General features: G+C 40.3%; 1 protein-coding gene across 2 annotated transcripts in view; it reads right to left on the bottom strand.

Moving 5' to 3' along the window:
* Window positions 1–17186, bottom strand: part of TNPO1 (transportin 1) — a 76010-nt gene that overhangs the window by 5559 nt on the left and 53265 nt on the right. The window contains exons 15-24 of one of the 2 annotated variants that reach the window (XM_060201028.1): window positions 15386–15472; window positions 14099–14206; window positions 13819–13977; window positions 13652–13739; window positions 11461–11559; window positions 11174–11269; window positions 8450–8525; window positions 7263–7362; window positions 3838–3912; window positions 2632–2774 (exon numbers count right to left, since the gene is read on the bottom strand). In XM_060201028.1, coding sequence (XP_060057011.1) covers window positions 2667–2774; window positions 3838–3912; window positions 7263–7362; window positions 8450–8525; window positions 11174–11269; window positions 11461–11559; window positions 13652–13739; window positions 13819–13977; window positions 14099–14206; window positions 15386–15472 — 996 coding nt within the window. In that variant the 3' untranslated portion in view covers window positions 2632–2666. Of the gene's footprint in view, window positions 1–2631; window positions 2775–3837; window positions 3913–7262; window positions 7363–8449; window positions 8526–11173; window positions 11270–11460; window positions 11560–13651; window positions 13740–13818; window positions 13978–14098; window positions 14207–15385; window positions 15473–17186 lie in introns of those variants that run through there. The other variant, XR_009552428.1, reaches the window with a different exon arrangement.

Below are 17186 nucleotides of genomic sequence, written 5' to 3'. Positions count from 1 at the left end.
ATGGTGCCTGTCTTCCAGGATGCTTCAAGTCTCTTTCCATCTGTTATTTCTCACTACAGCAAGTGCCTTATCTTCTTAAAAATTAAGTAGCACCTCTGGAAAGAATCACTTTCCTTAATGAGAGCAGAAACATCTGTTTAGCCAATATAAAAATCCCATCCAGGGAGTCAGGCGGTAGCGCAGTGGGTTACGTGCACATGGTACAAAACGCAAGGACCGCCCTAAGGATCCCGGTTCAAGCCCCCAGCTTCCCACCTGCAGGGGCGTCGCTTCACAAATGGTGAAAGCAGGTCTACAGGTGTCTGTCTTCCCCTCCCCTCTGTCCTATCTAACAACGACATCAATAACAATAATAACTACAACAATAAAACAAGGGCAACAAAAGGGAATAAATTTAAAAAAAGGGTTCATACAAAGGTCACCACGTTCATCAAGTATAACAATTTTTTTTTAAAAACCTGACTTTCTTGATGGTCCTAATCAGTATTTTATCAAACCCTATTTTATATAATCAATTATTATTTATTTTACTTATTTACCAGAGCACTGCTTAGGTCTGGTTTATGGTGGAGCGGGAAATTGAACTTGGGACTTCGGAGCCTCAGGCATAAGCATCTCTTTGCATAACCACTAATGCTATCTACTCCTGCTCCTACACAATCATTTCTTCTTCTTTTTTTTTTTATTCTTTCACGAGAGTCTCTTTGCATAACCATTATGCTATTTACCCTTTCCCCCTACACAATCATTTCTTAGATTCTCTGGAACTGTGATTTTCCTGATAAAATTTTTCTGATACTAACACAACATTAATCAAGAGAAAGATTAGTAAATAAAAGCAAATGAACAGGAGGCTGGCTGGCACCACAACAGAACTCTTTAACTACCTCTGGCAAACTCTGGGCAGCAGTGAAATTTCCTCTGGAGAAAGGTGAGGATTTACAAAGAGACAGTGATAAAGATACTGTAACCTTTATCCCTGGTAAACTAAAAACCACTTCACCCTCGTCTTAGGACTGTGATGATATTGGGTTATCAGAAAAATCATGATGCACTTTAGCAGAGTATCTTTTCTGACATCCCTGATCACTCATAACAGTGACAGACAGATCACGTACGGTGATGAACAGTACTCAAGACTTAACTACTTAATATTTTGCTGCGCTTAATGCTAAATAGCTATTCACATCTGTTCCGTTTTTGTAACAAAACAAAGGGAATCAAAATTAAGTACACAAAACCACCCTAACCCTAACCACCTGGCGGTCCTTGCATTTTAATTTTTTTTTTTTTGCCTCCAGGGTTACTGCTGCAGCTGCACTACAAATCTACTGCTCCTGCAGGCTCCCCCCGCACCCCTTTTGTTGCTTTTCATAATTTTTGTTGCTATTGTCATTGTTACTGCTGTCACTGTTGGATAGGACAGAGAGAAATCGAGAGAGGAGGGAAGATGGGCAGAGAAACAGACACCTGCAGACCTGCTTCAGCACGCATGAAGCACCCCCCAGCAGGGGGGAGCTGGTGGCTAGAACTGGGATCCCTACACTTGTCCTTACGCTTCACGCCACCTGCGCTTAACCTGCTGTGGCCCGACCCTGCAGTAGTTTCTTAAATGTATCCTAAGCTGACATGGCATCAGAGGCCATGATTTCCTGACTGGCAGAGAAGACACACTTGGCATGCTGAAACCTCTCCACCCAGAATCTGGTGCGCCTTATTCTGGACACACACTTGGTACAGGGTCAGTCATGTCCATGTATCCTGGCTTAGAGCGCAAGCTCACCATTCCTGACACCTCTGGAGTCACACATACAGCGTACTGAATTCTGAAAATATCAAAGAGGAGACGGCTCCAAGTCCAGAGCGGTCTGACTCAAGGAACATGGTCCAATTAGCTCGACCTTCCACCACTTCAGACCGGTTTCTACTGCCCATTTTGTTGGCAGGACACGATACATGCTCAATAAAACGCGTCTCCAAGCACGACGATCAATGTCGTCATATAGTGAGGCCAAGCTCAGTCCTAATTTGACGTGGCGATTTCCCTAAAGTTCACCCCAGAAAGTTTTTGAAAAACACACTTCAAAAGAAACCATTTGGGTTGGGGAGATGGCATAATGGTTATGCCCAAGGCTCCTAGATCTCAATACTGAGCACCCCCATAAACTAGAGCCAAACAGCCCTCTGGCTATAAAATACGAAACCACTTTTACCTTATCACAGAAAATTCTGACTTCTTACAAGGCAAGAAAAGCAAAGAAACTGCTAAAAGCACTGTTGAGGAATCTATCAGACCAACCTGAGATTTCTTTCTACCCACTATTCAAAGTGGACCTGTGTCTTTTATCTTGCAGCACGGCCGGCTCACCATTAAAAAAAAAACCCCTTGTGCTTCATGAAAGTGATCTAACTGTCCAACAGCATGAGGTGTTTTCTCCAAACTGTAGGGAGTTTTAGATTTCAATCCTGAAATTACCCCCTTCCAAGAGCTTTTCTTCCCTTTCTTATTGTGGGGAGGGTGGACTTAGTGTCAAGGACTCAACTCAGGACCTCATGCTTGATAGTCCACTTCCCTCAGCTGCAGCCATCCTAAACTTCAGTAGGAAGAAGTCAAAATTTCTTTCAACTTACCCCTCGTTATGAGACTGCAGCTTCAGAGTGTGAGATTAAACACCATAAAAAGCTGCCAGGCGTTCTTTTAAGGGAAGTGGAAACTGGTCAGAGAAACGCCTCCAATTTTCATCCCCAACTTGATTTTTAAATCCATGAAGAATCTGTAAGAGTAAGAAAAATCATTAATTATGTAACGAAAAGAAACTCAAACCCACACAGATTCTGAAATCAAAACATTTGGAAATTGTTCACTTCTAAGTAGCAATTCTCAAAAACTTGCATCTTTAAAACTCAGGTTGAAGATTACATTTTAGCAAGTCTTACTAACAGGTACTCAAAGCAATCTCTAATGTGTCTCATCATACCAATGATGATATCTATATAGGAATCATATTTCAACGTTATAAGGGTGTCCAAAAGCTTTCTATGTCATATTAAATATTTCTCAGATTGAAAATACACACGGATTCCAGAACTTGGCTGCAACTATTTCATTGCTGTTAATGTTAGGTGACTCAAATGTGTGAGAGCATTTTATTTTCTTTCCTGTTTTGCTACGGTAAAGTACCGATTGTAGCTAATGAACAAAGAACAATGTAGGTTGAAAACTTGTGGGGACCACTTAGCTGTACTTTGATCAATATCTCATGGGATATTTGCACAGGTAGAATAGTGGGATCACAGAAATCAATGCTACTATTTGAGCAAATATTTTTGAAATGCACTCTACTGATAAGTCGTGAATGTATCTTAAGACCCAGTTAACTTCTTCTCCCTCCCACCCCACCCCCCCCAGGGTTATAGCTGGGGCTGAGAGCCTGTACTGTGAATCCACTGCTCCTAGAGGCCATTTTCCCCTTTGTTGCCCTTGATGTTATTTATTGTTGCTATTGTTGGCTAGGACAGAGAGAAACTAAGAGAGGAAGGGAAGACAAAGAGGGGGAGAGAAAGATAGACACCCGCAGACCTGCTTCATTACTTGTCAAGTGACACCCCCCTTTCAGGTGGGGAGCCGGGGCTCGAACCCAGATTCTTAGGCCAGTCCTTGTACTTTGTGCCATGTGCGCTTAATCCAAGGCACTACCACTCAAGACCTAGCTAACTTCTTCACTAAGAACAAAAGTTAAATTACCTACCAGTACTGATTTAAAGAATCTAATATTCATATGAAACTAAAACATCATTCAAGATTTCCAAAGTAAGATTGTAAAGACTTCTAGTCACCTTACAGAACATGTCTCTCAGGTCATCTTTTGGGTTAATCCATGATGCAACAGCGTCACAAAAAAATATGAAATCCTATAACAAATGAGAAATTTATCTTAAACTGACATGATCAGACATAGCAAAAGATACATTAACTTCAAAACTCCTGCTTACGTGGTCCAGGAGGTGGCGCAGTGGCTAAGGCACTAGACTCTCAAAACTCCTGCTTACAATAATTTTAAAGTTAAAAAGGAGCTATATTAGAATTCTAAATCTCACTGTACATCTTCAAATAGAAACCCAAGATTATCAGAGGTTAGAAGAAAAAGTATGTCCGAACAAATACCTAGCCCTCCCCCCCCATCACTTAAAAGTTCATTTTGATTTTAAGAAAAAGGTGGTGGGTTGACAGAAAACTGGGTTGCTGTAAAGTCACATTTCCCTATTTAAAAAAAGATATTTATTTCCTTTTGTTGCCCTTGTTTTATTGTTGTTATGATGTCGTTGTTGTTGGATAGGACACGTCTGGCACCGTGGTCTCCTAGTCAAGATCTCAAGATGCCTGCCTCCATGGGTGGCCAACACTATATCGTTTCTCCTCCAAAACAGAAGATTCCGGGTGCATCTGGGTGACAAGTCTAGCAGATGGAGACTTGTCTCAAGTGGCCTCTCCCAGGGCTCTGTTCTGGCTCCTACGCTATTTAATATTTACACCAATGACCTCCCAGAAACTTCTTCAAGGAAGTTCATCTACGCCGATGACATCTGCTGTGCAACTCAGGCATCCAAGTTCGACATCCTCGAGGAAACACTCACGAAAGACATGTCTCTGATATCTGATTACTGTAAAAAATGGCGACTAATCCCTAGCACTGCAAAAACGGTATCATCTGTTTTCCATCTACACCATGCCTCGGCCTCGCGTGAGCTTAATGTGCAGCTTGACGATACGAGAATCTGGCACGAAGCCCAGCCAGTCTATCTTGGCGTTACTCTCGATCGCACCCTGTCATTTCACGAACATCTCATAAAAACTGCAGCAAAGGTGGGCGCGAGGAATCACATCATTGCAAGACTGGCCAGCTCCTCATGGGGCGCGAGCGCTTCCACACTACGATCATCCTCTCTGGCATGATGCTATTCCACTGCAGAATACTGTGCCCCAGGATGGTTCCGTAGCCCCCATGTCCACTTGGTCGATTCCAAATTATATTCCTCCATGAGGATCATTTCTGGAACCATCCGTTCCACCCCGGTTCCATGGCTGCCAGTTCTTAGCAACATCGCCCCGCCAGATATTCGTCGGGATGCGGCATCACCTAAGTTCATTTCCCACGTCTACGCTCGACCGGACCTGCCAATATACACGGATATCTTCGCCCACCCTGTCCAATGCTTGACGTCTCGTCACCCAATCTGGTCCCCTACGCCTACACTGAACTTCTCTGTTCCAGTCTCTTGGAAACAGAGTTGGCAGTCAGCTGAGGTCAAGAACAAACACCTCATCACAGACCCCTGCGAGCGTCAACCCGGCTTTGACCTAGCACGTTATGATGGGGCCCTCCTCAATCGCTATCGAACAGGCCGTGGCCGGTGAGCCGCTATGTTCCATCGCTGGGGAGCCAGAGACGACCCGAACTGCCCCTGCGGCTCCAGACAGACTATGACCCACATAGTCAACGACTGCCACCTCTCCAGATTCAAAGGAGGTCTCGAAACTTTACATCAGGCTCAACCTGACGCTGTTGACTAGCTACGGAAGAAGGGCAAACGCTAGAAGAAGAAGGAGGACAGAGAAAAATGGAGAGAGGAGGGGAAGACAGAGAGGGGGTTAGAAAGACAGACATCTGTAGACCTGCTTCACAAACTGTGAAGCGACTCCCCTGCAGGTGCGGAGCCAGGGGCTCGAACCAGGATCCTTTACGCAGGCCCCTGAGCTTTGCACCACCTGCACTTAACCCGCTGTGCTACTGCTTGACTCTCCACATTTCCCTATTTTTTTAAATTTGTATTTATTATTTATTTATTTACCCTTTTGTTGTCCTTGCTAATATTGTTGTGGTTATTGATGTCCTTGTTGTTGGACAGGACAGAGAGAAATGGAGAGAGGAGGGGAAGACAGAGAGAGGGAGAGAAAGATGGACCTGCAGACCTGCTTCACCGCCTGTGAAGCGACTCCCCTGCAGGTGGGTAGCCGGGGGCTCGAACCGGGATGTTTACACCGGTCCTTGTGCTTTGTGCCATGCCACATGTGCTTAACCTGCTGCACCACCGCCCGGCTCACCATTTCCCTATTTTTTAATGCAGACAATCCCTAACTCAACAAGAGCTCATGTGGACAGCATGTGCTTGGCCACATGTCCCCAGACTCAAGCCTGGTCCCACAGAAGGAAGCTGTGGTGGTGCGTCTGCCACACCCTTAGTCTAAGACAAAGGAAAACAAAGTGGCAGGCAACCCTTTAATGTTGTGGTGAGTGTGCTTGTGTAACTGCACATTGTGTGACACACTCATGTCCCTGTACCACTAGTTTCATCTCTAAAGAAACTACTGTCTTCAAAGTTATCAATATTTTATTAATGTTGTAAAATATTTTTTTCAAGTTCTAGCTTGTAAGTTTTCAATGCCTGTCAGAGTAGCAAAACCCTGGTAATGACAATGAAACAGAGGAGCACACATACCCTCCTCAAGCTTTTGTTTCATTATGATTTATCAGTTATAAGAAAATCCAGGGTGTAACATGCAGTGAAAGCAACATGCTCCTGTTTTTTAGCCTGCAAGTTGGATCCTAAGTTTTAATGATACCTATGTAGACAGTGTTTCTTTTTCAGTATCTATTTATTCCCTTTCGTTGCCCTTGTTGTTGTTGTTGTTACTGATGTCGTTGTTGTTGGATAGGACAAAGAGAGGTGGAGAGAAGAGTGGAGGACGGGGGAGGGGAGGAGAAAGACAGACACCTGCAGACCTGCTTCACCACTTGTGAAGTGACTCCCCTGCAGGTGGGGAACTGGGGGCTCGAACCGAGATGCTTAGGCCGGTCCTTGTGCTTTGTGCGCTTAACCCACTGTGCTACCACACTCGACTCCCTAGACAGTGTTTCCAAATAAGTTTTTTTTTTTAAATCCTAAAACTTTAAATGAACTCAGATAAGAAAACAGAGTGTCAATAGAGAAACCCAGCACTGATAGTCATACAGCAGTCCTGTAAAACGTCAGAAGTAAGTGGATGAAAGGTTTGGTTCTTTTCAAGAATGTAAATTTATTTTCCCAATCTGTTATCATTATTATTATTATTATTATTTTGCTTCATGGGAAAAAAATTTAGTAAAGTCTCATTTCAAGTATGTAATGTATGCCTTATATTAAATAGCATGCTAAAACATTTTCCCCTTTTAAATTTAGTCAGAACATTAGACATTAAACACAAATCCATGACAATCTCTTACCTGGATTACTCCACTGGGATTCACACTGATCATGGTACAAATTCCACGAAATGCTGAATCCTTCTCCTCATTGTCCCGTATGTTTCTCAAAGAGGTGCACCTATGGAACCACAAAATTGACTTTAATATCTTAAGTATAAAAGCAGGTTCAGTTACAATAACAATGGACAGTATTTAATGGAATAAGCACCGCAGTATAGATAATGCTTCTAGATCAGGGATTCCCATAAACTTGTGCTTCTCCTATCCAATTAATGTTTATTGCCTCCTGGGTTGTCACCAGGGCTTCATGGCTCCCTGTGACCATTTCTTCCTTGTTGTATTTTCTTTCTCCTCTCTCTATTTCATTCGATCAGAGAAGAGGGAGGGTGGGGAACAGGAGGCTTGAACCCGGGTCCTTGCATATAGTAATGTGTGCGCTCAACTGGGTGTGCCACTGCCCGGTCCCTGCTTTTTGATATCCTAATGTTGCATCCATCTAATTTCACTATAGCAGAAACTGTGAAGTTCACACTGTCTTATTAAAAGATCGCCATCTATGAAGTGAACAAATTATTCGTAATTCCCACTTGAACCGGCAATGAGCTCAAGCCAGGAGTAATTATTATAGGAATGTGTGAAATTACATCATGACCTGTATTCCATTAAACACTACTAAAACTTTAACTAAAAGACTGTCAATTGAAAGAAAGCAAAACGTAAGCTATACTGCCACAATTTAAGCTATTACCATGAAACTTATGATTTAAATATTTAATTTTATAGTAACGAGCAGTCAGGATACTTATGCATACCAAATTTAAACATGTATGTCTTAATGCAATCCAAATTTTAAAATTAGTTCTAAGAAAGAAAATGCAGAAACCTAAATTTACAGTATTTGCATGCATCTTGATTTTACTGGTGGATATTTAAGTGCTCTTTATGTATCATCAAGCTTCTTAACACAGCAAGCATGTGACAATCTTCTCCCATGCATCAGTTAGTCGTTACCCACAACATCAAATCAATGTACATGACAGTGCTACTGAAAACCTCACAGACCTGATAGGACAAGATTAGTCACATGGTTGGCAAGGATTAAGGATTGTGAGTTTTGTAACCAACTGAAAATATATCTAAAAGTGAGATAGAGAAAGAAAGAGTGAAGGAAAATGAATTAAAAAAAAAGATTGAATAATACACACCAGGGTCTTATAAACTGCTGTAGCATGGGGGCCACCTCTTGAGGACAAACGTAACCAAGACGACCAATTGTTATTGCTAAGGTAACGCAATCACGGTTACACACCACCAAACGCCAACCAAGACATGAGCAAATGAGGGGGAGGAGAAAAAATAAAGAAAAAACAACAAATAACTCAGAAACAGAAACCAACAGGATTTGTGTATGATAATAAACATAAGATTTCACCAGCGCTGTTTATTACCACCCCCAGAATAAGGGGCAGCAACACATATGGCATACTCTTGGAAAAAGGAAAACGAAAGGATTTAAAAAAACTTTAAAGGTTGAGAGAACACCAAAAACCACGAAGAACTGTTATTCTTGCTCTATCAAGTGCCGTGGTAACAATCTGCTAACAGAAAGAGGAGCTGTTGCATGGATGGAATCTGAGGTTCTTCACACAAGTCCTTGACTTTGAGAATTTAACAATGAAGCACTCTGGCTGTACCCACCCACACAGAGATCAGTAAACGTGAATGGCTCCATTTGTGAATCTTGACTGAAATATATTTATCACATGTTTAAACATGTTAAAATTCCCTTCTCATGTCTCTACATTCCATTTTAAAAGTAACATTCACTTGTTGAAAACTTTCTAGGAATTTAAATCCTACTTTGGTAGGCTTCCAATTAACACTTCCAAAGAGTCACTTGCTGCCTGACCTCAAAATCACCAGTTAACCTTCAGGTGTTAACAGTGTATGCACCAAATAAATGGATTGAGGGGGCAAATGCAGTTGTTATGTCAGATCCCATTCAAAAATATAAAAACACCTGATGGTGATGATTAACTCAGATAATAGACTACTAGCTTGAAATCAAAGTTGACAAAAAGAAAATTTAGGTAAGTCTAATGGCACGAGATGTGGGCCACAGTAACAAATACTGTCTTTGCTATTAAAACGCATAGCACAAAATAAACTATCAAAGATTATTCGGATTACATGCTAATTTTGAAGTGAAAAATCCACCAAATATATATTCACCACCAAGATTCAGGGAGTCCTCAAACTCATCAGGAGTTTAAAAAAAAATGCAATTCAGAAAAACGCACTCTGCAATTCAAAGGTACATACATTTATACACAACAGGGAAAAAAAGTACAAACAGAAAACAAACCATGGGGTACTTTAATGGTGTTCTCTCAAAAACTTACAGGTTAACCTTTCACAAAAATAAAATAAAATAAAAGTGGGGTAATAAAGAAAAATGTTTAAGGATTACTTGAAGCAAACTACACAGATAATACTAAAATCCAGCAGGTTCATATGAAGCAAGAGAAAGGAAACCTATGTTCAAAAGACACAAACTATGCAACATTCCCATTAAACAGGCAAGTATGAACAATCCAATGAAACATGCGATACAGCGGATGATGGTCCATTGAGAAAGTTCAGTGTAGGATATGCTCATTGGAAATAAGCAGGTAACTAACTGCACATGTACACCAAGGAGCGGGTTTAGTGGAAACACTTTCTGTAGCCACTTTTGGTAAGACTAGTGAATCGCAAGTGTGTGTCTTAATCGTATCAATTCAATGCAACTTGGGGGCACTACTGCTTTTTGATTTACTTATGGTAGAATCATGCTTAGAATATCATCTTATAAATAAAGCCAATTTATTAAGAAGGTTCTACCAAAATCAATTGATATCCCACAAGAAACTTTAATATGCATTACACGCAACATTTATTTGCAGTTATGCGTTCACATTTAAAAATAACAGTAATTTTTAATGGCACATATTCCAAATCTGAATGTCATGTATAGGTATTGCATTCTAGAGAGACAAAGGCCTGACAAGTTTTCATAACCATCATATATGTATGTATACACACACACACACACACACACACACACACACACACACACATTTCAGGAAAAAAAATCTGATTTAACTTTGTGGTATAAACAGTACCTATACAGTCAGACAGGAGTATAACTGTTTTATAAACAAAAGATTTCCTTCCATACCAATAAACATACATATTTATTGAACCACATTGGGACATAATGCATTTTCTGTAACTAAGTGAAAAAAAAAAGTATCTAAATTTTATATAGAAAACCTTACTTTAATATTTGTCCAGTATTTTGGTATGATCCTCATTGACTTAAAAATTATTTTTTTTACTGGAATTACTTTAATAATAATAAAGGGGGTGTACTAAAACTTGGTTGAAAACAAAATTCAGATTAGCAAATTCAGAGGGCGGAATCACCTTGAAATGTGTTCAATAGTTAAGGAAGGCACTCTTTAATATAATCATGCTCTCTGAAGGCAAATGAACACACTTCCTGGGGGGGTACTGTGTAAGTTAATATAAAAAGTAAAATAGATATGCCATTGTTTGATTAGTAAGTCACAAACATACATTTCTGGCTCTATTTGTACAGACTAAGAAACTACTTCCCAGCTCCAAGTTACTCTAAATAAAGTAGAAGTAAAATGTGAACTGTTTAACAGGTAGCTGGGGTCCACTGTAGTAAGTATTAAAATATGAAAAAAATATATTTCTGAAAACTGGTATGGAATGTACATTTCATTACTGAGAATTCAAAACAGATGCTAATAATAACAAAACTGGTTTTCTAAATTAGTGTTAGTTTTTCTACACATCTTAATATATAATTCAAAGGCAAGTAATTTTCCCTTCACCGTAACAGTTGAGTCATATGGTACCTGTATTCTCTAACAACGTCTTTGGTGTGTTGGGTCTGTTAATGATTTCTACAAGCTGTTGCAACACCATAGGAATATAAGGCTGCATCTCTATACCTAGATCACCCCCAAGAGAAAAAACAAGAAGACAAAAGTTTAAATGTAGAAATATCAATGTAAAATATTGTTTCCTTCATTAACTGCTACATGTGACACATGTACAATAAGTAAAAAGCAATTATAAAATATTAAGTTATCTAAAATTATATACTTAAACTTGAAAAAAAATTAAGGGAGGAAATTCTTACCCATTTGAATGGAGATTTCTCCAATGGCCCAAGTGGCATTATTGCAGACTGAAATGAACTCTGGATTTAAGTTGGTTCCCAATATAGGCATGAAATCGGCTAGGGAAAAATTTAAATACCATGTAATAAGTTTCTGCTTGAAAGCACATCTACTAGAATGAAAGCTCAAGTCTAGGCAAGAAATCGTTTTTGAAACAAGATGTAGGTAAGCAGTAGGGTTCACGCTTCACATGCAGAAGGTACTAGATTCAATCCCCAGTACCACAAAAAGGGCAAGTCTTCAAAGGCATCGAAACTGAGGGAGAAAGCGTTTGGTCACTAAATAGCTTCATAAAAGCTTACCAGGCAACACGTTTTGGTGTATTTTTGCTATTAGTAAAGAATGTAAGAAAGACAGCAATCTGCTCATCAGAGAGAACATCTGCATTAAAAGCGAGGAGGAAAAATGATTTTTCCAAAGCTAATATTTTCACAAACACATTGGTTCTTAAATCAGCTATGTCTGCTTTTAACATAATCTACACCTGAGTGCTCAGATTGTGGTCTGAATAGTTTCTACTTAAAAGGAAGGGAGCTACTTAGAGAAATGTCTTACCATAGAGTAAGGACAAGTGTACAAAACAAGCCTGGACTATTTCTTCACACCAGGAAGGACCCAAAAGTCAAACTAATGGAGCGCCCACTGCCAGGAGGAGGACAACCTGAGCATTGCAAGCTCATATTAACATTCAAAACCAACTGCAAACTGAAACTAAACTTTGAAACACAATATAGAAGCCTGTGGATGATACTGAGAACCAACTCATGATTTTGTAAACTGCTAAATAAAGAAAAAGAATTGAGGAATAACCCTGCCTCTCCTTTGGGCACTAATTTATGGATATGGGAATTAGATGAAATTAAATGAAGAATTTGAGCACCAGCACAGGTGGAGATGTCTCATCTGTTGCAGAACGGCTAGTAACATCCATCGTCTCCACTAGTAAGTTAATACTCCTCACCCCACCTTAAAGAAAACATCTACCAACAGTACCAAATGTCAAGAGCATGTAAGATAAAGATTGCCCAAAGTTGAGAATCACTATAGTCTCAAGTGATATTACTAAGTCAAGGTTCAGAATAGTTATTATTCCAAAAGTACAGTTGGAAATTGGGTAAAGATGTTTAATAAAAGGGTACAGGGAGTCAGACAGTAGCGTAGCGGATTAAACGCATGTGGCGCAAAGCACAAGGACCAGCAAAAGGATTCCAGTTTGAGGCCCCGGCTCCCCACCTGCAGGGGAGTTGCTTCACAGGCAGTGAAGCAGGTCTGCAGGTGTCTATCTTTCTCTCCCCTGTCTTCCCCATCTCTCTCTGTCCTATCCAACAACGACGACATCAGTAACAACAATAAAAAAACAAGGGCAACAAAAGGGGAAAGTAAATAAATATAAATTTCAAAAACCCTAAAAAAATAAAAGGGCACAATCTTCCAGTTTTAAGATAAAAACCTTTAAGTTTAATGATTATAATCAACAATATTACTGTATTATATATTTAAAAGTTGCTGAGAGCAGATCTTAAAAGACATGCATGCTTGAAGCACTAAAGATCCCAGTGTCAATCTCCAGATCAGTGTTCTGTTTAAACATAAAATTAAAAAATCCTTTCCCATTTTCCTTTAGACAAAGGAATATGCCAATGAGTTAAAGTGATGCGCGACACTCTATGGGACAAGCAGCAGGGTTGCAGTAAGAGCAGCTTTAACTAGGGGGTTGGGCGGTAGCACAGGGAGTTAAGCGCACGTGGGGAAAGGCTCAAGGACCAGTGTTAAGGTTCCAGCCTCCCAGCTCCCCTCCTGCAGGGGAGTCGCTTCACAAGCGGTGAAGCAGGTCTGCAGGTGTCTGTCCTTCCCTCCCCCTCTCCATTTCTCTCTGTTCCTAGCCAGCAACAAACGGCATCAACAACAATAGTATTAACCACAACAAGGGCAACAAAGGGGGGGGGGGAATGGCCTCCAGGAGCAGTGGATTCATGGTGCAGACACTGAGTCCCAGCAATAACCCTGGAGGCAAAAAAAAAAAAAAAAAAAAAAAGCAGCTTTAACCAGTAAAATGTACTGGTTTCCAAATTACAGAAGAAAATAAAGCCACCAGAAACAAAGCTTATGTAAAATGTTAAACCAGATCACAGCAGTACAAAGCACTCATACCTATACAAGGCTTCACATGTTGAAAGCAGGCTTTTGTCAGGTCGCCTAATAGTGCAAAGGAACTCTGTCGAACTTCTGGCATTTTATCCTACAAGAAACAGGAAGAAACTGACTCCCATGTGCCAAGACAATCAGGTGTCAATTACTTTTAGCTTGAGGAGTCTCACCTGCATACACTGGTACATCAGTGTCAGGATGTTGCTTCGGGCTACCAGCTGTTCAATGTTTCCTCCGAGTCCCTCAGCCAGGCCACTGAGCAAGTCAAGGGCCACTATCATAAAGTCTTTATCTGGGGCCTCATACTGATCTGGCTGAGCATTGTTCAGCTGAAACCAGACACAATGAAAAAAAAATTACTGAGAATCAGTCACTGACTATGTATGAGCTAGACCTTTAGAAAAATGTTTTAATGTCAAGAAGGGAGAAAAAGAAAAAAAAAATTAATACCATGGCTTGTGCAAGGGTCTTCTGCACCAAGTTCACACAACGCTGATACACAGGTTCACAGTACGGAAGAAAGCCAGACTGCAAGGCCGTGGCAACTGAAGACAGGCACTAGAGAGGAGGAAGTACATGTGTGAAGTTCCCAGTATATGTAAATACTATGAGAAATGTTTCTGAGTGTACTCAGTTAAGATACCTGTCATTTAAATGAGAGGTTGCCCTACCAGTCTACAGTAGCAGGTTCATCTTTTTGAACCTTTACAAAAGCCAGTAATTGCTGTTAAGTTTTCAACCAGCCAGGATATTTTTCTTCATGAAAAAAGTTAAAAAGCTGCTATGATGAATACTTACTATCTTTAAAGAACAAACTCAAAATTATATATAGCATGCATGTGTATGTATGTATATACTTCCTCAGCACTAAGAAATGCGTATTTAAACCTCTCGTTCTCGGGGCCAGGCAGTGGTGTACCTGGTACCTGGTTAAGCGCACACACTACAGCGTGCAAGGACCTGGGTTCAAGCCCTTGGTCCCCACCTGCAGGGAGAAAGTGTCACCAATGGTCAGACAGAGCTGCAGTTGTCTCTGTGCCCCTCTCTACCTCCCTTACCCCTCTCAATTTCTCTTCTGTCTCTTTCCAATAATAAAGTAATTAAAAGAACAAAAAACCTCTCCTCACAAATGAGATGATGGGTGGTCTTTAATGAACATACCCTGAGCACATGACTAAATTTAAATATATTTAGTCATAATGATCTTGTTTTACTGGATCCAGAATCATAATATGTTAATTCATCAGTTTAAGTTATAACAACTGAGTGTGGTTCAGTCATATGAATGGGGTGTGTGTGTGTGTTTGGCATTTAAGCGCACATAGAAAAATTGCAAACAAAGAAAAAATGAAATCCCTTCTTGCTAGCATCAAGTTCCAGTGTTACTTCATAAATATGTGTGTATATCAGTGAGCTTAAAGTAAATTATGGCAAAGCTAGAAATCTAAATAAATATGGTAGAAGTAGAAATAAGCGTACAGAATTCCAAAATTGTCAACTGTGAGTAGAGATTAGAACATATACATTTTTTCTATTAACAAAAAAGCAAGTCTATTATGCTTTTCTACTAACAGTAGTTCATAATATAGATATAATTAAAAAGTTCATAGTAACACTAACAAATGGTTCAGAATATAAATTCATCAATACTACCTTCACACACAATCCATTTCAGACTTGGACATATGTCTTTGATGAAACACAGTTCCATTACTGAATGGTGACAACTTGGCATACCTCAAGTAAAGGGAAGAGATCTTTATCTTCATCCTTTAACATGTTCCATTTCTGGATCAGTGGGGGCATTAGCATCTGAATATATTCCTATTTACAAGTAAGAAAAAAGACAAAGGTTCACTAATAAACACAAGTTCATTTTGAGGCTATGGAAATCAAAAGACATACACACACACACACACACACACACACACACACACACACACACACACTCTCTCTCTCTCTCTCTCTCTCACACTCAGAGAAGTCCGTGGCAGGAAAGACAGCAGGCGAGTACTGATTTTATGCCTGAAGTACCAAAGTCTCAGGATCAAACCCTCCCACCCTGCAAGCCAGAGCCTAGTTGTGTTCTGGTGTGTGTGTGTGGGGGGGGGGGGGGGGGCAGGACAGCAATAATGGTATGTTTTAAGTCCCGCTCCTTGTTCTACTTAGAACTTTCAACACTTTTTTGCAGCCAGCTATCCATATATATACTTAGTGTGAGACCTATTTTTGGGTTATCTTATGATCTTTCTGACATAAAAGGAATTCAAGGGCTGAGAGGTGGTATACCTGGCTAAAGATGCATTACCATGAGCAAAGACAAGTGAAAGGTGCTGCAGGTTATCTCTTTCTCTCTCCCTATCTTCCCCACCTCCCCAATTTATCTGTATTAAAAAAAAAAAAAGCATTCAAGACTACATAAAAAAATCACTTGGATCATAACAATGCAACTTAAAAAAAATTCTGATCTTCCACTGAATCTTACTGTTTCACAGTAGAAATAACCTTTTAATAGCTGCATATAGATTCAATGTTACTATTAAAAGTATCGCCAGAAAGTAAATTGCAGCACCAAGTAACTAAGAAGAAACAATGTCAAAAGACAGGGCTGGGCAGAATATCAGAGAGAGACTTCCTGAAGCAGTTCCAGCTGCCTTGAATATGAAGTAAACTTGCATTCAGTCAAGGGAAAGAGTTGGGAGAAATCTCACTGGAGACCCAGTGCCTGACCTAGAGCAGTGTTGACTTAAAGACAGGCTGCAGAGACTGAATTTCATAGTTAGGGGACCCATCATTTTAAGCAAACCCACAAGCCATTGTCCTGCACTAAGCTGTAGACATAGCTTAAACAATGCCTTTAAGACTCTTCATGGACATCTATTTTTCAGCAGAGAATTTTGATCTATATTAAAACTGAGGTACTATTTACATTATACTTAAGCAAATTTAATTTCAATTGTCTTTCACCTCTTAACACTAGAGCCACGACTGGGCTTCCTTGTGATGCGCTTCAATACTATTTAGCATGTCAAACCTATCATATGACACCCTAGAGTTCCAGTACTTATGAAGTGAGAAGATTACAAGCAGCTGAAATTAGATCAAAGTAGAGACCCAGAGTATGAAAGTGCTATCACTCTCTTTACTACTTGAGGGCGACCTGGGGCTTCCTCATGGTTTAAGGGCGTCTGAGCCTTACCCTTGCAGGGGAGCTGTTTTTTTGCAAGCCCCTTGCTTTTCTTTTTTAATTCTTTTTTTTTTTCTGACACCTGCTTCACCGCCTGTGAAGCGACTCCCCTGCAGGTGGGGAGCCGGGGCTCGAACCGGGATCCTTATGCCGTTCGCGCCACCTGCGCTTAACCCGCTACGCTACAGCCCGACTCCCTTAATTCTTTTTTTTAAATTAAAAAAAAAAAGTATTCCCTTTTGTTGCCTTTGTTTTATTGTTATAGTTATTGTTGTTACTGATATCGTCATCGTTGGATAGGACAGAAAGAAATGGAGAGAGGAGGGGAAGACAGAGATGGGGAGAGAAAGA

The sequence above is a fragment of the Erinaceus europaeus genome, chromosome 11 (genome assembly GCF_950295315.1).
Source record: "Erinaceus europaeus chromosome 11, mEriEur2.1, whole genome shotgun sequence".
Lineage (NCBI taxonomy): Eukaryota > Metazoa > Chordata > Mammalia > Eulipotyphla > Erinaceidae > Erinaceus > Erinaceus europaeus.
The sequence above is the reverse complement of the archived record's forward strand: the minus strand, read 5'-3'. Positions and strand labels throughout refer to the sequence as shown.